The sequence below is a fragment of the Numenius arquata genome, chromosome 10 (assembly GCF_964106895.1).
Source record: "Numenius arquata chromosome 10, bNumArq3.hap1.1, whole genome shotgun sequence".
NCBI classification, from domain to species: Eukaryota; Metazoa; Chordata; class Aves; order Charadriiformes; family Scolopacidae; genus Numenius; species Numenius arquata.
The window spans coordinates 21814263-21836420 of record NC_133585.1 but is presented as its reverse complement, the minus strand read 5'-3'; the positions used below and the strand labels follow the sequence as shown (position 1 = coordinate 21836420).

The following is a 22158-nucleotide window of genomic DNA, read 5'->3' as shown; positions in this document are numbered from 1 at the left end:
TACCTCTTTTAATTGGATATATTCAGTTTCCAAGTTCTTGGGGGTCCTTTAGGCAATGAGCTAGAACTCATTTGTAGATCTCTTTAAAATGTGAATATATTACTGTGCTCATTACTCTTAGACACAAAGTTTCTTGGTAATGCTTTTATGATCTTGGCATGCCAATGGGGTGATGCGTCCCAGGCTGAACCTCACACCCCGATGAAAGGTTTGGGTTATTTTCTCCTTTTCCTTTCACAAATAATTGAAGACATTTTACTTCAACCTTTCCTGTGTTCGTTACATTGAATTAGTTGTTTGAGCAACTAAATTTTAGGCTTCTGACCTGCATTAGACCCTTGTTGGTTTTCCATTAATCTCACCTAACGCATATCACTCTCCATCAAACTCAAAATAGTACTTGAGAGTGTTTTTTGTGGCTCTCAAATTGTTCTGAATAGATTCTTCCTAAACTACTTTAAGGAACTATGTCAGCTTTCGTCTTTTGTATGCATGTTCAATACTATAATGAATACAATTTCCTAAGCAGTTTGTGAGCTCTTTCTCATACAAGGTAAGTTTAATTAAAAACCTAGAAAAACTTCTGTATCGTAGGAGTGTAAGAAGAGTAGAAGTACATTCATACAGAAGGGCGAGAGTTGACATAGTAAAGGTTATGTAAAATAGCAGTTAGCTTAAAAAGAGCATATTAGGACATCTAATTATCATGTTCTGAAGTAGAGATGATGTGGATGTTTTGAAATTCCAAGGAAGAAAACCTGATACAATTAAAGACTTTGCTAATGCTCAATTAGTCCTTGTCACGGCTTCTCATTAAGGCCAAGAAGTTATGAGTCTTCAGAAGAGGACTGAGATATTTTTGGGAGAAATGGGAAGATTGGGAATTATGTTAGATAAAACCAAATGACAATGTATGCCCTCAACCAAATGCTATGGGCTTTTAATTAATAAAAACATCCAGGCTGGGGTTATTCCTGAATAATTCATTAGGACACTTGTAGTTTTCTTTGAAATGTTGGGTGAAGGTTGTTGTTAGGGCAGAAGGTTGGATTACTCAGTTCACTCTTCTGTCAAGAAAAGTCCTGGTATTGTACTTAGTATCTAATACAGATTATTGTACTTAGCACTGGCTGATAGATCTGAAGTGTAAGGGTATTTTAGGTTGCAAGCTGTATGATGGAGGAATAAGGATGAAATCCTCTCCATTGAAGTCAACCAATGTTTGGCTTGAAGCTTTACAAGGGCCTGGGGCTCGCACGAGTCAGCTAAACTCCAGTTGCCATTTCTTTATTCATATTGGTTCCTCTCCTGCTGTGATACAGGATTTTCATAGGGGGAATTGCCCATAGCAAACGAATCAAAGAGGCAAGACCTCCCTGGGGTAGACATGTGTGAAGCTTGGCGCAGGACAAGCTCTTCCTCTGAATCACACGTACGAAGGGCAGACGCTGCCAGCCCATACCACAAATGGGAAAGGTCTTCCCTTGGTGTCCTTCCAACACCAAGTGCATCCCTTCCTTCAAAGAATAATAACAGCGTAACGTGAGCAATGGGGTGAATTGATCCTTTTTTAATTTTTATTTTAAATGGACCGTTTTACTGACTCCACAGAGCCCAGTCACTTCAGTGGGAGAAGGAGCCAGCCCACATTCTCCAGTGTAACATACCAAAACCACAGCAAAACCAATAGTGAATTCTGTTAATTATAATTAAATATCAATGGTGTTATTCTGTTTACTGATTTCTTAGTAAAGATGAACAGAAAGTGTGGTCGTGATTTCCACTGAGTCATTTCCACAGCCCACCTGCAGTGTTTCATTTTGTTTGCCCCAGTTTTTCCTCGGATGCCTTCATCGTGAATTTTACTACCCTTAAAATTTGGTTCACTGACTTTTTAATACTAGAGGTGATTTAATTCTGGTGAAAAAGAGCAGGTTTTGTTAATAAACATTTCCATCAGTTTCTTTTCTTAGTCATATCTGATCTTATCCAGGCGCGTTTCATTCCTATGGAAAGTGTATACGGTTCCTCGAGATGACTGGGGTCTTCATAGTTTATTGTAGCGAAAGCCAAGCGATCTGGAGAACTTTTCATGGAGTCGTGTCCTTCCTGCCTTGTTTCCTTTTCACATAACCTGAAGGTATTATTAGTCCCCACCGAGACCAGTGCTTAAACAGCAGCCAAAACCAGTTCTTTAAAAAATAATACAATTCTGAGACTTGCCCATTAATCTGTTTTGGAATGTTTTATCCATTTACTATGAAAAAAAAATGCCCATTTTTGTAACTCTGCTGCAATCTTGATTCCAGACTGTGATACAAGACCAGCTTGTGCTTTTGAGTACTATGAAAGTGCAAACAGTGTGTAGGGTTTTTAAATTTTTTTTTAAAAAAAGGCTTCTTGCTCATGGCAAGAGGAGATTATTTTACCTGTATCGACACCACGTGTAGGTGAGCATCCAGCCTCACCTGTCAGGAGGCTTGGGAGATGGGTTAGAGGTGGCATGCACGGACTCAGCATCTTCCTGCGAGGTGTCTCAGGATTGCTAGCTCTCTTTAATGACAGATAATCCCAGATACACATGCAAGAGCATCTCTTGCTGTAGACACTCAGGTGCAGTCGTGCCAAAGTGTTGAGGATTTTCTTACCTCCCCTCCTCGGCGTGTGAGGGGGCGAAGGCTGGGGTAGGTTGAGCACGGTGATAAGTGTGCCCTTCACTCTAGTATCCATGGCAAAGCAGAGGCTCTTTATGATCGCAAAATCATGCAAATCCAAATAAGAAATTAATTTTATTTATGGCCTGAAAAGAGCTCGAGTATTGAAGCAGTTGTTGGCTCTGAACAGCAGTTACCTTCACTCCTCCACGGGAGCAGTAAGCAATACAGCCCGGGAGCTGCTGCGCAACGAGGGCTTCTAACATAATACCGACATTTTTGACATCAAAATTCAAGTTGGCCAAGCTCAGAGAGGGAGATGGGGAAAAAATACGAAAGGTGAAAGTCAAGTCAAAATCTGGCTGTACCTGCTCCAGGTGATAGTAACATGCTGATCATTTCAGGGGCTCACAGAAGCGTGTATCTGTCCTCTGCGGTAAGGACCGTTATCAATGGACCGTGATCAACAGTTATCAACCTCCGGTACGGGGGTAGATGAAAATGATACCACCTCATCCTGCACTTACACCGCAGCACAGAATTGCCACCATACGGTCAAAAAACCCCGTTTGTAGCCCAGCACCATGAGAAGGACCACACCGGGGTGTCCTGCTGCCACCCTGCCACCGCACCCACAAAATTCCCTGCAGGGTATGGAGTGCTGCCGTAATGCCAGAAGTAAGAATAACACCGCCCCGAGCTCTGGGCATCCAAGAGCATTCTGCTCTAATCCTAACCCTAGAGCATCCTAATTCTAGGATTAGTATGAGGCCTGCTGGAAATTTTTTCCCTTTTTTTTTCTTCTTAATTCTGCTTAATTCCTGTCGCACTCTCTGTGTGTGAGGAAAAACCACAGCTCTGGCCCAAAAATTAAAAATAAATAAATTAATTAATATTTTCTGCTGTTTCTGTGGGTATGTTTTCGTTTATTATTGTTAAACATTGTTCTTAACAAACTGTCTCTGTTTAGGAGCACATGGATATATGCTGTCCTGCGAGAAAAAGCGTATTTAAATGTTTTTCTGTCTCTGCTTGAATGTTGCATCTGTCCTTGGCCAAGGATAAAATTACTCCTTTGCACAGTATGAGGTGCGAAAACTCCCTGGGGAGTTACGGGAAAGAACCTATTGAGAAAACGGATAGTTTTGGGATGAAGTCCTCATTGTACCAGTGCCATCGTTGTTAGAAACATCTGAGAATAGAGAAATTCATTCTTGCTCCAGCTGTTAAATCCATCCCCTCTGTGTCGCTCCGTGTCCGATCCTAAAGCAGAATCTGCTGGGCTTCACGTTTCACGGGGTTTCTGGAGGGCTAAAACCATTCAGGCTGCTCTTTCTGCTTAGTTAAATGTGCTTTTCATCATCATCATATACGATACACATGATGAAGCACAAGTAACTGGAAATGACTGTGTTCTCCCCGACGGTAATTTGCACAATAATCCCTGCAAAATTAAACCCAAGCGGGAGGATGGTTCAATTGGAGTGGAAATTTTACATCTCATTGCTGCAAGAAAAGCCCCAAGGACACGAAGGTGCTGCTCTTTCCTTGCCTGAGGCTTTCCTGGGCAGATAAACAAGCAGATATTTGAATAAAGTAGCATAAAAGCCAAAGCGAGGGGATGAATTCTGGCTACAGTGCAAGGCAATAGAAAGTTTCAGGTCCGATAATGCCATCAGCAAGTGCCTGAGCTGAGGACGATTCACTCCGTGATCCTTGGAAAACTTGGAAAGGCTTCACTAAGCGTGCAAAAACTTGGGAAGGTGCTAAAGGATTGCGGGGCCGTATGAGTATGGCATTTCATTTTCAAATAATACACCTATCTAGGTGCTGTTCTGGCGGTCGATTTTAAGTATTTAAAGCATCTTTGAATGTTTTTCTGATAAAGCTTTGCTGTGCTGGCTGTGGTTAAAAGGACGTTTTGTGATTGATCTGGCTTTGCAGAAAAGCAACCCGCCCTTAAAATCTGTGTTAGCAGCTGCACCCGAAGGACTTCCCCAGCTGTGTTAACATATAATAATATATAACACATATAGCAGAAATAATACCTATGTTGCTCTTTCGTAAATACTTTTTTCACTTAAACTTCACGGTTTCCCCCGTTTTCACTGCCTTTGCATGTGGCACAGAGAAAAGCTGTAGCTCGGAGCTGAGCCTGAAGTTCAGCATTTTCAGCTGCTGGGTCCACAAAGAAGAAAAGAATCCAAAAAGCTAAAACTTCATCCTTCAGCAGGCTGGGGACATGACGACAAGTATAAAAAATTAAGAGAATTAAGCCTCGGAGAGGATCAATAATGCATAATCCCTATTATTTAGTGCAATAAATGGAGAAAATCCAAATTCTTTCTCTAATCTTTATGGAAATATGTATTTTGCCCCTACTGACACCAAAGTAATACTGCGTGAGTGATAGCAGCGTATACAGTAAAGATGAGATAAATAAAAATTGCAGTTTAAACCACAGGTTTGAGCTGTGTTGTGAAAGATGTGCACATATTCTCCTTTACATCCAGAGAAAATACCTTTATCTCGCCTTGCTTAATGTTCAGAGAGCTCCCAGCACGTGAGCGAACCAGCGGACGTGGATAAACCAGCCAGGACACAGCCCAAGCTTTGGGCTGGTTTGGGCACTCCTATATCCCTGGGGATGTCTTTTCATCTGTTTAAAATGGAATATATTTTCCTAGGTTGCCCAGGTAAATGAATAAGAAGATTTCTTTTTGGAAAAACTTATTTTTGGAAAAAAAGTTTGAAATTGTTTATGGAATTTTTTTATTTGCTTAAATCGGTGATTTTGGTGTAGAGAGGGGTCTGATTCATATGCTGAAATGATTGATTTAAGTAATTTCAATCAACTTGTTATCAGAAATTAAGTGTCGCCCTAGTGAACAGTTCAAATTTAAACTTTTATGGTAATGCCTCCACCCCACCCAGTTTTGACCCACGAAATCCTGATTCTTTTGCTGCAGCTCTCACTGCTCTTCCCTGTTTATCCAGGAGCATTTTGCTTTGGTTTCAGCCCTTGCACCGACTAACCTTCATCTTGAGTTTTGGATTAAATGAATCCACTTCTTAAAGGAAATCTTGCCAGAAAACAGGAAGTTGTGCCTTTGCTGAGGTTAATTTAACCACTCTGTCCTTTAACCATGTTTTCCTCCTTATCTAGCACCTTTGTTAGGAGCTCACACAAAGTCCTTATTTTGATGGGATTACTCATCTCTAGCACACAACTAAAATATTCTGCAATGACTGTGGAATGCCCAGCATCGTCTGAGACCCTCACCTGGAAAGCTATACCATATAATCAATCATTTAAAGGTCCCAGTCCTGGGCATCCCTATTGTTATCCATGCCTCAGAGTGACGGAGGAGTATATATGACAATACATATTTTATAATATACCTTAGTTTGTGAGTACGCATGTCGTTGCCTTAGAGTTTTGCTACTTTTTTTGCATGCCAGCCAAAATCTTGGTGGCTTCTAGGATGATCGCTGATTGCATTATGTGCTGTTACAAAGATAAAACAAAATCCCAGCTGTAACATTTTAATATGAAAAAGCGTAAAAAAGGCAGTAAACTTTAATTGTGGTATGACTCCAGTTGGGCTGCTTTGATTGCAGTGTAATATTTTATATTATTGAGAAGTCTTAGGAAACTCCCATTACAGATATATGTACTCGCATGTTTTCGTAATGTTATTTATTATATTCCTTTATGATTGTGGTTCTTGCAGTCAGAGAATAAGTTATTCTCCTGAAATTGTGCTTCACGGAAAATTTTGCCCCCAGTACTCAACACACGCTCTTTGCAGATGGGTGGAGAAGAAAATCTTTGCATCACCTCTGTCTGCATCTGTTATGACTCAGTTATTCACGGTGGGATTGACTTTGTGGTATACATCCCATATACATATTTTTCATCCTGGGGCACTCATAAATATATCTCTTTGAAGTTGTTAATATCATCAAATCTAACAGAATTCATACTGTTCCTTCAGTAACCCTCTGATACATTTACACCGGATTTTAAGCATAACAGGAGATGATGCTCACACCTGATTATAAGGATCTTATTGACATTTAAAGCCCTACTGTGATTAGCCATTATTAAAACATCTGTTTATCATTAGGCAGGATAAATGTGAATATGAAGTATGAGCAGCGATTATAATTAGCAGGGCAGAAGTGCATTGTCTGCACTTAACTTTTCCTGAGCTGCATGATCCTTGTTACTACAGTTAGCTAGTACACAGCTGTATGTATAATTGTGGGATATATTTTTGAAATAGATAAATATATATATTATATAATGTATATAGAATTAGAAATAATTACATATGTGTGTAATATGTAATATTTTTAATATATATTCATATGTATAAATACAGTTGTGTGTGTATATAACCTGGGTTACTAGGGGTACCTTCAGGGGAATGTGGCTTGTTCTAGGCTCCGGTCCTGTGCTCCCATGAAGATTGCCAGCTGCGGAGATTTGTTTTAACAGAACAATTTCTAGCAGCAATAAATCGATCTTCATTTTGCTCGAGAGGTACTAAATTACATTTGCCATTTACTTAAGTGCATTAAGAGACCGAGCAAGAGCCTACCTAGTGTGGGCCATGCAGCGGCAATTCTTTCTGGTCTTTGGGGACTGATATCAAATACGATGTAATGCTTCATAAAACATCTGGGGATCAGAGGAGGATGAGTAAATGTTTGCTGCTTATCTGGCTCTGTGGTACCCGTGTGGACCTCGGAGGTAGGTGGTGTCTTTGCAGCTCTATCTGAACCCATTGAGGGAAAGAAAAATCCATGGAGTATCTTCATCGTTCACTACATACGTGAAAAGTAAGAGTTAGGTGATTGCCGTCTGTTGCTGATTTAAGGCATGATGACATACAGCCTATCAATCCATCTGACGGGCCAAGGATGGGGACTGTGCCATTCGGAGACCGTGCTCTTGAATGCTGTGATGGACTCGAACAGGAATTTGGTCTTAGATGCCAATCAAATGTATCCATTAGGGACCAGCTGGCCAGGACTGGTACTGGGATGAAACCTTTAGTTTTTCAGAGCTACTTGTTTGCATAAGATGATGACTCCATTAAAATACAGTGGGAAGCAGCAGCAGATAGAATTATTTACAGGAAGGATGCTGTGTCTTTCAGAATTACATGGCACAATAGGAGAAAAAGGTGAATTTAAGTATTTGCTGGCTTCTGAATTTACTCAGCTTAACAGTGATGCCTTTGATGCATTCATGGTATGTGTTCACGATAGGGCACTGGGATGCTGTTGGATATTTTAGTCCAGACAAAAAAACCCCAACCCAAACTGTATTTAATTCATTATTTTCCCATTCGCCACATGTTTTTTTTTTGAATATTCAGTTATCAGTGGTTTTGATAAATGACTTTTGATTTATGACTAAGCAAGTAGCCTTTTTACCTTGTGTGACAGTCACACCTCATACAATACAGACCATCCCGAAACAGCCAGGTTGGCTCAAATCACCTACACTTATTCACCTAGATAGAAAGCACCTTTACAGGATAGTGTTTTCCTGCTCTTAGTGAATTTACTGGGATTTTTCTGATGTTTTATTAACTTGATACCAGCCATCATCAGCCAGTACAGCAGGAGACCGTCCTTTTCATTGAGTTTCCCCACACACCCTGTTGAATAATATTCTTTCTTTCCTCTAGGGTAGAGCTCATCTAAAAATCAATTAAAACCCCTATTTTGCAAAAGACAGTAAAAAAACAGAAAAATAGATATCCCATTCATATTAATTGTCTCTTCCACTCTGATCAAAGTGAAAGACTAATTTTTTTTTACAGAAATCTCTCATACTAAAGCTATAGGTCATTCTTTCCTATCAGTTTGATTATAAAACTAAAAACGCTTCTCAAAATGGAGTTTCTGTCTTGAAAATTAGAATAGGCTTTGGAACTCGATGATCTTTAAGGTCCCTTCCAACTCTAACCATTCTGTGATTCTATGATTCTGTGCATTCCCTTAGATCTGCAATGCGATTTGAGAAGAAAACTTTGAATTTGCACTTTGAAGGCTTTACATCCTGCAAATGCAGTTAGGGATAAAAATTCATTAGCCAGGGTGTTTGCGAAGTAAAGGACCAGCAAATAAAAGCAAAGTCCTTTCTTGGGGTTTTATTCATGAGAAGATTTGTAAATATTTTGCTAAAAGTCATTTTGCTCATTTCTGTTTCCTGTAGTGAGAAGGGATGTGGGGATGAAATTTATTGCAGTGACTCTGTGAAAAAAAAAAATAATTAATATGAGTACAGAGGTCTTTAGAGTAATTTTGTTTAATTAAAATGTTTCTCTAAGGAGAAACTCTATTAGAAACCATATGTATGCAGACATTTGTAGTTAACACAAATGTCTAAACCACATCTAAGATGAAAATCTGGACCCTTTGGGGTTCTGCCCGTCTAATTCACATGTTCCTGTTTTCTTCGAGCATCTGTACCTTATGCAATGGGGATCTGTTATGTTTGGTTTTACAACGGGAATTTGCTTCTGAAGTATCTGGTGTAGTGTGTGGTGCCCAACATCGACGTCTTGAAATCTATCAGAGACCGGAAAACTAAAGTTGGACAAAAATTATTCAAAACGTCCAGAATTGGTACGTGTTCAATCATTAGGATGTAACAGGACTCAGTTCTGGAAAACCTCTCAAGGTCAAGGAGAAATTTGTCATGTACTTTGGGGGTAGGATGACACCTAAATGAACTTTGTTGCCTCTGAAATAGGATAATGCGCTAAAAATTCCCCCGGCTCACCCGTGTCCTGGGCAATGACGTGTCCTGGGTTACAATGAGCTGCCCCCCCTGTTTCTTCCTTCCTTTCAGCCTGCATTGATTTCTTCTCATCTCACAGCTGCTTTTAAGCGATCTTTCCAAAAGCCCACGTATACAGCTAAAATTTCAGATACTTAGAATTGTTTCAGTGCATGCTTAGCCCATTGTCCAGCAGATGAGTTTTATGTTTCTGTTTGGAAGTGTGTACCCATTTCCATGCTTTCTCATGAATGAATTCATTTTCCTCAGAATTCACAACAGGTTTTTCAAATTTTGACATTTTGCTAATTACATTTTCCCCTTGTCTTGTTTTTTCCAGCTCTCGTAAATGTGAAACTTTGGGCTATTGATCGGCAATGTTTTCAAACGATAATGATGAGGACAGGCCTCATCAAGCATACTGAGTATATGGAATTTTTAAAAAGGTATGACACTTGTTTACTTTATCAAAAAAATACAGTGAAACTGCCGTACTCATCTTTTGACTTTTTTTTGTGAGTGCAGTATTTGTTTTGTTTCATTCTCATCTCTCTTTTTTTCTTCCCTTTGCTGTTTAACCATCTGTAAGCCATATCCTCCAGCCCCAGGAGGAATCTTGCCGCAGTTTCATTCCCATTGTGAGTTATTCACTGGCAAAGAGTCACGCGGCCGAGGTGTAAGAGAAAAAGCTTTAATATGAGTAACTCAAAGTGTCCCTTATTAAAGAAAATACCCATTAAAACAAACAAAAAAAAAACACCCCTAGAAAAAAAATCTGAAAGAAACAAGTCCATTCAAAGTGTGTTCTTATGCTTCTAGAGGTAAAATGCATTTTTCTAGAGAAGCAAAAGCTGTAGGCTCTGGTAAATACAGCTTAGAGAAGTAATGAGAGAGACATAAAGCCAAGTCTTTCACTCCTTCAATTTGACTCTCAAGCTTTCTTTTGGTTCGTGCTGCTATCTCAAACTGGAACAAATGTTTCTTACTGGAGCAATGCCTAATATCCCAATAATTCAACATGCCACAGCGGTGAGGAATGGGCTATGTCAGCAAAATAATCCCAAATAGAAGCATAATGTCACCAAATCCTAGAGAAAAAGATCACTAAGTCAATGTGATCCCATCGTTACTAAGATGTTACTACACCAGGCTTGTCCCAGATCAAAATGCTCCCTGCTGCATCATTTCCCCCCAGGACAGACCCCCCTCACCGTGCAGAAGCGGTGCAAGGGGTAAAATTATGCCGGAGAGACCATTTCTCTTGATGGCAGATGGGGATGGGATCAAAATCCTTCAGATTTGGCCTCCTGTTCACCTCTCTCCAGGGCGGAGCTGGACTTGATTGCTTGCTTTAATCTTTTGGATGGGGCTAATTTTCAGCACAGGGAAATGTTTTAGCAATTATTGCTTCATTTCCAAAGGTTGCTTCTTTTTTCCAAAGAGAGGTTTTTGGGGAAATGCGCTGTTGTAAGGTCTGGAACTAGTGCAAACTAGTGACCTGAGTGATGATACACCCCCGTAAAAAGGGTGTTTTGGATGAAAAGTCAATCCCACACAGCCATGTCAGGTGAGAGGTACCAGGTCTCCCCGATGTAGGCACACTAATTTTTACCCTGCCATGTCACATGCTTGATCTGCTTGTGTTTCTGACCTGCTTTTTAATATGTTTTCAAACATAAGACATTTAAAATTGGAAAAACGTGCACAGTACATGCAGTTGGGCATTCAGTAACATAAAGCCAAGGAGCAGCCTGTATTCATTCAACTTTAAATTAGTTTTTCTCCAGTTAATAACAGAGGAAAAAGAGACTTAGAAAATCAGGAACAATAACAACAACAACAATAATAATAGCTATTATTTAGTATATAATATATATATATAAAATAATATATAAATATGTATGTGTACTATGTCTGCGATGATATTGTTGGGGAGTCACAAAATTGGGTTATCCCACAGGGTGACCACAGTCCTGTGATCTGCAGGCAAGGTTTTAGGGATGGGGCAGGGCAAATGGAACCAGGAAAGTGATCCGTGGGACGAATACCCAGAACATGAGTGTGGCTGTACCACAGCTCGGCCAGGAACATGGGTGAGGAATTACTGACAGCTCAGGCACCCTTAGTCACTTAGATGTGGGAGTAGAGACCTGTCCAACTCACTGCACTGGTTCTTGACTGGGTTGACATCCCACCTACTGGCCTCTCCTTGTGGCCAGGAGTTTCAGCTCCAGTTATTTTCGGTCATGAAAAAAAAAGAAAAGATAATAATTAAATAATGAAACTAAAATAATTGGTCAAGTAGCACAACCTCTGATGAGGACAAGGTGTTTCCCTGGAGAGGACCAGGAGCTCAATGGAGATGTTCTGCTGCTCAGAGATGACATGAAAGTGTAGTCATCAAAGTCTAGCTTTTTCCAGGTGTCTCAGTTTATAGGTATTAACATGCAAACTCAGGAAAGAAAACAAAACCTGTTGCCATATTGAAAGGGTTTAAAAAGTCACAAATTCAAACGTTAACAAGCATTGGCCTTTCTTGTGTGTGAATAAACCAAAAAATGAATAGAAGATCAGTTCTGGGGGTTAGAGTTTCTGGCGCTCTTTCAAGGCTGAAACTATGCACGCATTAAGCTCTTAAGCTTTGAGCTTTAATAGAGATTTTCTAGAAGATTGTCAAGAATAATTTGGATGCAGGTTCCACAGAGCCTGCCCAGCTTTAATTTTAAAGCAAATAGTGTGAGGAAGAAACCGAGAAGCGTTTTCTCACACTGTGTCTGAGCTTCCTGGACACAGCCCATTGCAGCGTGTCAACCTGCGTATTAATGCTCATTAGAAAGGCCTAAGGCAAGAAAATATTTTTTTCTTTAAATCTTACAGTTTGAACTTAGGAAAAGATCTCTTCCTAAGAAACAATTGTAGCGTGGGGCAGGTAGCTGTAGGAAGGTCATTACAAAATGGTATGTACCCATTGTGTCTTCCATTTGGGCTCTGTGCATCAACAGCTATCTTAAGATCAAATTAAATTCCATGTATTACATTAAATGTTCGTTTTTAAGGATGCTTTCCTTCTAAATCTTTTAAAGGAAAAAATAGGTTAAATCTTGAAAACAAATAGGTCTTGAAAAAAAATAGGTTAAATCCTTGAAAACAAGGAATATGTCAATTGACCACCTTCTTTGTTCTTTTTTTCCCCCTTATATTAATAAGTGAATGAAAATGTTCTTGTTAAGAAACCAAATGAAATAGAAAAAAAGGTTTAAATGTTACCTGTTCACAGAAAAGTCAGTGGGGTTGGACAGCATTATTTTCTGCTGACATTGGTATGAAAAAGGTACCCTTTCTAATCTTGTCATTAGTCACAATAACGTAACAATCATTGTCTTCCATAACTTATTTTCACCTATGAATAAAATATAATAGGAGTTAAGTTTTGAGGGGTGAAATAAGACTATTCATATGTTCTCACTTATCTTGCTGAAAATACGTGCAGTCTGAGCCCTGGTATCACTGGTGCTCCTTGTAGTCGTTGTGGGAAATACCACCCCACAACCAGTATTGTGTTTTTGACATATTTTTCCACAGAAGGAGCATACTGATAACACAGGTCAGGTACTCCTTCCTTAGTTTCACCCTTTTATGTCCAGAGTGTGTATCGTCCAGTTCTTTCTTCTGAATACCATAAGAAAACCATAAAAAGTATATTTCCTGGTTAAGAAATCCAGGTCTACCTTCCTAATGGGTCCTGGGCCAGAAGGCTGTCTCCTGGTTTGCTCCAAGGAATAGTAGTACATAGATTTCATGGGCATATAAAACTTGAGGTAACTCTTCTGACTTGTGAAAATCAACTGCAATATACTGCAGAAAGGAGCATGTGAACATCCTCTTTTTCACAGTATTTATGAGGAATTGGTCTGTGTATCCCTTTCTGCAACTGGTAAAGTCAATGGATGATCCTTGAAGTGATCAAAAGATGGCCTAATTCCCCAGCAGCACCTGCTTCAAGTAAGGAGTGGAAAATCCAGACTATTTTTTGATTCCTGTGTCTATGCTGAATGACAAATTCCCTTTGAAACACAAATTTTTGGTAGCTTATTATGTGGCTAAAACAATGCTAGGTCAAGCTAGTTCGCAATGCAGCTATCAGTAAAAACTTAAAATATAACATTGTTCTGTAGATTTAGTAACACCTGATGGCATAGGGTTTTTTGGTGAACATTTTGTCTTTAGGTTTTACCCAATGTAGTGCTTTCTGTTGTTGAATATATTTGCTTATACAAGCAAGAAAAAGCATCATTCTGCAGTGGAGGTTACAGCTGTGCCAAAATCACCTGTACATCTCACTGCAGTGTTCATTGTTATAACATTATAGTTATTTTCTTCTCAAGCCTGTACTAAAAATACTTCTCTTCAAGCAAGATCAGAATATTTCACCTAAGGAAAGAGTTATTTATAAAATAAACTTGTCCAGGAAATAAAAGATGGGGAAAAGCCTTATGCTGTGGCAAGTATAATAATTTCCTGCTAAATCATAAAAGTTTTAAGGAGGGGTCAAAATATCCACTCTTTAAAAAAACCAGAATGCCTTGGAAGAATAAATATTGTATTTTTTTACAAAAAAAAAACTTCCTAAATGTTCTGTAAAAAGAGGCCTCATGTTCTGATTCACTGTGTAAACTCTGATTCATCCAAGACCCTGGAACAGATCAGGAGAAAAAATGATGAATACTCTGTGTCGCCTCAGAGGCAGGATCTACTTTGAGAAGTGGAAACTTAAAGGAAGTTCACGCATATAAACACAATCTTGAATCTTATAAATAAAAATTCAATAGTACTAATAGAAAGAAAATTTAAAAGTATCTTGTTAGCCTGAGCTTTTAACTTAATTTCAAAAAGTTTAATATAGCTGAAAAAATGCCCGCTCTTCAGCCTTTACGTTTTGTCATAGCGCTCTGGCTTGATCCTGAGTCTCGATGACAATTTTATCCAGCTCCAAATTGGCTTAAGTGGGAAGTTTTGATCTGGACAGACATGGCAGAACTGAGCTGGGTACGTCTAAGAAATGGGAGTCGATGCACTCGTGGCTTATATGCATGGGGAATTAGGCTGGTAAATTTTTTTTGTGTGTAGCCACATATTTAATTGTGGCGACAGGTACTGAGTTTGGTCAGTGTGAGTAGCAGGATGGTTTTAGAGTGAAGGTTTTGCATTTCTTACCACTTGTTTGTCAGTGAGAAGAAAACAAATGCAAAAACGTGTGAAGCTTTATTAAATGACTGTGTCTTTGAAAGATTGAAAGATTACCTGTGTTTTCATGTTTCCCAAAGTGCCTCTTAGGGTGAAATTATACTGGGTAGAAGTGGGACATAAATTAGGAGAGTGAGGCAAAGGTGGGAGCTACTTTGGAAAAAGGGAGTTGGAGACCGAAGTTGGTGAAATATGTACATTAAAATTGTTTCATCTGACTAAATCGGAAAAATGAACTTTGGCTTAAAGAAGACAACTTCTGTAGGGCACTGGAATGTAGACAAAGTGAACAGAGGGGATAGCAGAGAAAGAGGAAAAGGGGAATTATTTCCATAAGGCAAATAAATGCATGTCTTCTTAATGCAAAGCTAAATATAAGAATAAAGGAAGTGGTTCAAACCAGGAACCCATCTAGACCGGCGTCCTTTTCATCCCAAGATGTTGCTCAAGGCCAAAATGGAAAGGACCATCCCTACTAGGATGGGTGTCCAGTCCAAAACGTTGAAGGCCAAGAGCTTTGTCTTGAAGGGTGTTCACAACAAGAAGATCTGGCCACCACCCACCTTTAGGAGGTCCAAATTTTCAAAGACAGTCCAAGGAGTGATTCTAGGGGGAGCGAGCTGGACTGTTATGTCGTGATCAGGTTCCGTCTGACCTCAGAGGCAACCAAGAATTCTGTCAAGTTACCCCGCTTTTACTTTCACTGTTGCTGTCCAGGCTGACACACAACAGATCAAACGTGCGATCCATGAACTGGTGACAAGAAAGCTTATGACCATATTATGACCTGCTGGATGAAGCCAGGAAGGCTGGAAACATCCAAACAGCATCTCCCAGGAGATGTAGATGAGATGACAAAACTTGAAAATCAGCTCACCTCCCCCCACCGTGCCCCATACTGACCCTAATAAGAAGCTCAGGAAGGAGTAAAACCAGGGAGAGGTAATAGATACATAATTAGGCTGTTTTGCAGCTGAGCTGGCTTTCTGACTCCTGTCTGTGGAAAGCTCTGAATCCTTTCTTTCTTCCGAAGCATTCGCACCTGACATTTTTCAGCCCTCTCTTTCCTGTTAGCGTAACTCAAGCGAGGCGGATCGTATGCCACCCACCATTTTACTCCAATTTTCAGAGCTGTCAAGTCGTATCTTCCGTTCTGTCTCTAGATGCACTGTTCCTTGTGTCACCCTACACTGTGTGAACCCCACAGGTCTGCTAAGAGAGGGAAGACTGAATACCTGATCTGCATTAGAGCCCATCTATTATATGGCAATTTTAGCTGGAAAGTACAAGTGGCCAGACTCTTTCCATGTCACAAGAAGGGTCCAGCTTTGAAGAGAAGGCCTGGAAACCATGGGGGATCTTTCAGAGTAGACCTCCACCTATTTCATTCTTGGCTGACGTCTACAGCCACCTTGAGTCCACAGTGAGGGTTAAAATTATCCTTTTTTTATAATTGAGAGCAAAAAGATAGGCAAGAGTGATATCAAGCAGGCAGAAAATCAACTCAACTTTGAGCTTGATTGGTGCAGGAGGGGTTAGTGGTGTTACAGGACTCCTCGCTGATCCTCAAAATGAAGAATGAATTCATACTTGTATGCAACAAATAAAAAAAAAAAATATATACTGTCCCTTTCAATTGTTTTGTTTGTTGTTTTTAAAAAAAATGATGTTGAAGTACAGCTTAGCCCTTGACTCTCTGAAGGTCATGTTAAATGCACTGCGCTACGTGGAGCTACAGGGAGTTATACCTGGAGCTTTAGTGGGGAAGGTTGAGATGACTTGGGAGACTTCGCAAGACTGAAACTTTAGTCTTTTGTATTTTGTTTAGATAAACCATGTGTTATAGCCAACACTGGGGAAAACAGACATTTAGAAAGCCACGCATGCCACGTAGCTTTGCATTTCTCAGCTTGGATTTCTCACCCTTACCGACAAATTGGAGTGCAGAGGGCGCCACATCCCGGGCTGTAATTCATGCAAAGTACTACGGATCCCTGCGTGTGTCAACAGGGTGCAGTTAATGGGCTGCCAAGGATAGCCGAGCCCCCGGGGTAAGAGCAAGAGGGAGCAATAGTGGGTTGGAGCCGGGCGGTCGGTGTCAAAGTGGACACAGCGGGGAAGAGCGTTAATAAGTTACCGCAGCAGGAGAGGATGGCAGCAGCCTCCAGGATGCAAACCAGAGAGTAAATAAGATGTGAGGAAGCAAGCTAGGGGTGGCCTAAAGGTAAAAAGGAGGAAAAGGCTGTTGTATTTCTTTGGTCAGGGGTGGGAAAGATTCAGGGATGGTTTTACGTGAGAAGCTGCTTGTAAGGGTGCAGACGGTGAAGATACCCAGTGTGCCCACAGGAGCTCTCATGAGGTCCTTGCACTTCCCGGGCTCATGCATAAAGCATGAAGACAGGCTGTAAATACAGAGTTTTTGGTATTTCAGAAGCCCTGCGTGTTAAAAAAAGACATGTTTCAGCTTTGGAAATCACACAAAATCTTGTCTGTTTCGTTTTTACTGCATTGCTTTAAATTCACTTTGTGCTGGGGACACCTGAGGATATCTTGAAGGAAGTTTCTGTTTGCAGGCGGCTGAGCGTGAGGAGGTGGTTTCACCACACCACGGTGCATAGGCAGGCACTGAAGCAGAACTGAAATGATGCGCCACGGTATCAAACTGTCAATTTTCTTTTGCCCTTTAACAAGAAAAATAGTCTTTCTCATCTTTCAGCAGAGGGGAGGCCAAGTTAAGACTTATTTTAAAATACTTCTTGTAATGAATTATTTTAATAGCCACGATCTAGCCTCCATAATCCCTTGTGAATGCTATTAATGCACATGAAAGGCCTGGGGCAGATATAGTTTAAGAAGTTTAATATTGACCAACTATGTTTTAACCTAAGGAAAATCTTTATTGGAGGCAATGCACAACAAGGAGAAGGGAGAAGGGAAAAGAAAGTGAGAGTCTCGTGTTCCTGTTGATTCAGAGCATGAGGAAGAGGGAGGAATAATTACTATTTTTCTTTACATGGGAGCATTTCAATCAAGGCAGCTGCAATAACCTGCATTAAGGGGACTGAAGACAGCAGCCCCTGCATCACCCTGAAGATAGCATTAGTCTTGGTGTGTGGTGTATTCGAAATGTGGGTAAATACAAATAGGAATAAGTCTATATATCATATTAATGTCATTGCATCTTAGATTCATAGAATGGTTTGGGTAGGGAGGGACCTTTGAAGATCACCTAGTCCAAGCCCCCTGCCATGGGCAGGGACACCTCCCACTAGATCGACCAACCTGACCTTGAATGTTTCCAGGTTTAGGGCATCTACCATTTCTCTGGGCAACCTGTGCCAGTGTCTCACCAGCCTCATGATAGAACACTTCTTTATGTCCGATCTAGACCTGCTGTCTTTGCACTAACTCTTCCTTTGCACACCAAAGCGAGTCTTGATGGGCCGTGCTGTGATTTCCCTTTTGCTACTTACTGCTGCCGATCTGCCACTTGGCAGTAAATTATTCCCCCAAGACAGGTGACAGACAGTGACTTTGCTCCCAACGTCCATCCGTGCAAAATGCAAAAATCTGTAAAAATGATGAGTTGATACATTTAGTGGGAGACAGCCGATTGCAGGGACCCGGGGGTGCAGAAATGGAAACTGGGGGCTGTTGGACACAGGCCACAGCTGGTAGCGGTAATAAAACATCTGCAGATGATGAGTATTTTGAAGCCTTTGACTTTCTTTGCCCATTTTGTTTTCATTCAACTTGGAGTTTTCTCTTTTCTTGGTGAGGTACAGTCTTAATTTGCTGGTAGGGTTGCTGTGCTATATGAGATAATGTCTTTACATTTCAAAGGAGAGCCAAAGCCACATATGTCATTTTTCCCCCCAGAGTGACTCTTACCAGTAAGGAAAAGCACCTTCAAAGATGCGTTATTGATCTCAGTAGGCACAAGATCTTACTTTGGTTTAAGTCACTGCCTTCTCCTTTTAGGTTATTCTGTTGTAGTGGTTCCAAGTCCACATCGTCCAGGTAAAATCTGTTCTGCAGGTCCACAGATAGCCATTTGGGCTCTTCAAGTTTACTTGCCTAGAAAGAGAAGAGAATGAAAATTCCTTCATCGTTAAATGTTGGAAGGTAATAGCAGTGAAGCTTTGTAACCTTGCATAGAAAGAAGGAAGGAAGGAATCATGCATAAAGACTCGCTGTTGCAGTGGTAAAATGGAGCAACAAAAAAAGAATTCAGCTGAATCAGCAATTCTTCCATCTAAGTTAGAAGAGAGAATTTTTTTTTTTTTTTAAAAGAGCAGAAAAAGCGAAGCAGTTGAAAACTAAAGAAATGTCATAATTCAGATCAGTCAAAATTCCCTTATTTTTTTTATGGCAAGCCTCACAAAGCAGATGCTCTCAGGCAGACCAAAGGAGCGCCGCATTCATTTGTTTAAGAAAAAAAATAATTTGAATCTCTATCCAACAGCAGCTCCAAATGGTTTTATTGCAGTTTTCCTGGAGGTAAATGCAAGGATTGGGCTGTGCTGCTCTTTTGTAAAACTTGCTGAAGACAACCAGCCAAGCAGCTGTGGGAAGGAAACTGGCAAGGGGGTCAGTGTCTGTGGGGAAGGCAGAGACGTCAAAAAAGGGAAGTCAAGCCAGAATAAGGCCGCAACTATCAATGCATTAATCCCTTCGGTACAATCAGCTGAGAGAAGAGCTTTTCTTGGTGATGTTTTGTACATGTTCTTTTATTTTTAATTTCCAAATGCCTTATTTTTCTGGCGTAAATACTGGGGGTTTTATTTGTCATCAGTTATTATTTTTTGCCATGATGAGAATCCCGTTTTACTTTTTAACACCTGTAGAGCGTCACCTCAGGTACAGATCAATCAACAGGTTGTAATTACTCGTAAACCAAGTGTTAGTCTTGCTTTATACTGATGCAAATGGGACCAGAATCATAGAATCATAGAATGGTTAGAGTTGGAAGGGACCTTAAAGATCATCGAGTTCCAACCCCCCTGCCCTGGGCAGGGACACCTCCACTAGACCAGGTTGCTCAAAGCCCCATCCAGCCTGGCCTTGAACCCCTCCAGGGATGGGGCAGCCACAGCTGCTCTGGGCAAAATTTCCAGTGTCTCACCACCCTCACAGGAAAGAATCTAATCAAAATCTCCTGTTTCAATTTAAAACCATTACCCCTCGTCCTATCGCTCCACTCCCTGAGAAAGAGTCCCTCCCCATCTCTCCTGTAGCCCCTTCAGGTACTGGAAGGCTGTTATAAGGTGTCGCCGGAGCCTTCTCTTCTCCAGGCTGAACAACCCCAGCTCTCTCAGCCTGTCTTCATAGCAGAGGTGCTCCAGCCCTCTGACCATCCTCGTGGCCCTCCACTGGACCCATTCCAACAGGTCCATGTCCTTCCTGTGCTGAGGACTCCAGAGCTGGACACAGTGCTCCAGGTGGGGTCTCACCAGAGCAGAGCAGAGGGGCAGAATCACCTCCCTTGACCTGCTGGTCATACTTCTTTTGATGCAGCCCAGGATGCTTTTGGCTTTCTGGGCTGCCAGCGCACATTGCCGGCTCGTGTTGAGCTTCTTGTCCACCAACACCCCCAACTCCTTCTCAGGGCTCTCCAGCCATTCTCCTCCCAACCTGTATTTGTGCCTGGGATTGCCATGACCCAGGTGCAGGACCTTGCACTTGGCCTGGTTGAACTTCATGAGGTTTGCACAGGCCCACCTCTCAACTCAGTCCACATCCCTCTGGATGGCATCCCTTCCCTCCAGCGTGTTGACCGTGCCACACAGCTTGGTGTCGTCGGCAAATTTGCTGAGGGTGCACTCAATCCCACTGTCCATGTCTCCAACAAAGATGTTGAACAGCACTGGTCCTAGTACTGACCCCTGAGGAATGTCAGCTGTCACTGGCTTCCACTTGGACATTGAGCCATTGACTGCAACCCTTTGAGTGCGGCCATTCAGCCAGTTCCTGACCCACCGAGTGGTCCATCCATCAAATCTGTGTCTCTCCAATTTTGAGACCAGGATGTCACGTGAGACAGTGTCGAATGCTTTGTGTAAGTCCAGGTAGATGGCGTCTGTTGCTCTGCCCTTGTCTACCAATGCTGTGGCAATATTGCAAAAGGCCACCAGATCTGTCAGGCATAACTTGCCCTTGGTGAAGCCATGTTGGCTGTCACCAAGCACCTCCTTATTTTCCACGTGCCTTAGCAGGGATTCCAGGAGGATCTGCTCCATGATCTTGCCAGGCACAGAGGTGAGACTGGCTGGCCTGTAGTTCCCTGGGGCTTCCTTTATTCCCTTTTTGAAGATGGGGGTTATGTTTCCCCTTTTCCAGTCAGTGGGAACTTCACCAGATTGCCACGATTTCTCAAATATGATGGAAAGCAGCATAGCAACTTCATCTGCCAGCTCCCTCAGGACCCGTGGATGTATCTCATCAGGTCCCATGGACTTATGCACCTTCAGGTTCCGTAGATGGTCTCGAACCTGATCTTCTCCTACAGTGGGCAGTTCTTCATTCTCATAGCCCCTGTTTTTACCTTCTGTGACTTGGGCGGTGTGGTTAGAGCCCTTGCCAGTGAAGACCGAGGCGAAAAAGTCATTCAGTAATTCAGCCTTCTCCATATCCTGGGTGACCATGTCTCCTGTTTCGCTCTGGAGAGGGCCCACATCTTCCCTAGTCTTGCCTTTATCCCTGACATGTCTGTAGAAGTTTTTCTTGTTATCCTTGATGTCCCTGGCCAGATTTAATTCTGTCTGGGCTTTAGCTTCCCTAATCTGGTTCCTGGCCACTTGGAGAATTTGTCTATATTCCACCGTGTCTACCTGTCCCTGCTTCCACCCTCTGTAGGCTTCCTTTTTGTTTTTAAGCTTGACCAGGAGCTCCTTGTTTATCCATGCAGGCCTCCTGGCATCTGGTCCTCTGTTGTCACAGTGGTGATTCAGAGCCATCAGGGATGGTTGTATCTGACATCCTGCCTGTTTGGAGAAAGAAAACTCTTGTCGGTAATTTTGCATCAGGTCAAAACCAGTCCTGGCTGACTGCCTAACTATTAGTTACTGTCATGATTCAGAGGACAGCGGCTTCCTGAGCTCCAGTGCAAACCAGGCCGAGAGATGACCTAGATGTTTGTGTTTTCTGCAGCACCGAGGAAATCAAGCTCTTCACAGCTCAGTGCAGAACATTAGGCATAACTGGTAATTAAGGTTTTAGGGTTTGTTTGAAGTCATTCATTCTTACAAATTAACATTTTGTATTGTAATGTTATGTGGATGTTTGCGGCGGAATATACCAAGAAGATTGTTTTCCATTGCTTGCCTAAACATAGTGAAGAGTAGATTGATTAAGATTTGGAGATTATACTACAAATTTTTAAAGTAGATGAAGTTATTAGATATTAAGGTTATTTCATTATGATGACATTGTAGTGTGACTTAAAATTTAAGACTCCGG

At 41.4% G+C, this 22158-nt stretch overlaps 1 protein-coding gene across 2 annotated transcripts in view; it reads left to right on the top strand.

Moving 5' to 3' along the window:
- Positions 1–22158, top strand: part of PRKG1 (protein kinase cGMP-dependent 1) — a 560704-nt gene that overhangs the window by 348916 nt on the left and 189630 nt on the right. For both annotated transcript variants that reach the window (XM_074155210.1, XM_074155209.1), the window contains exon 4: positions 9797–9902. In XM_074155210.1, the coding sequence (XP_074011311.1) occupies positions 9797–9902 (106 nt within the window). The remainder of the gene's footprint in view (positions 1–9796; positions 9903–22158) is intronic.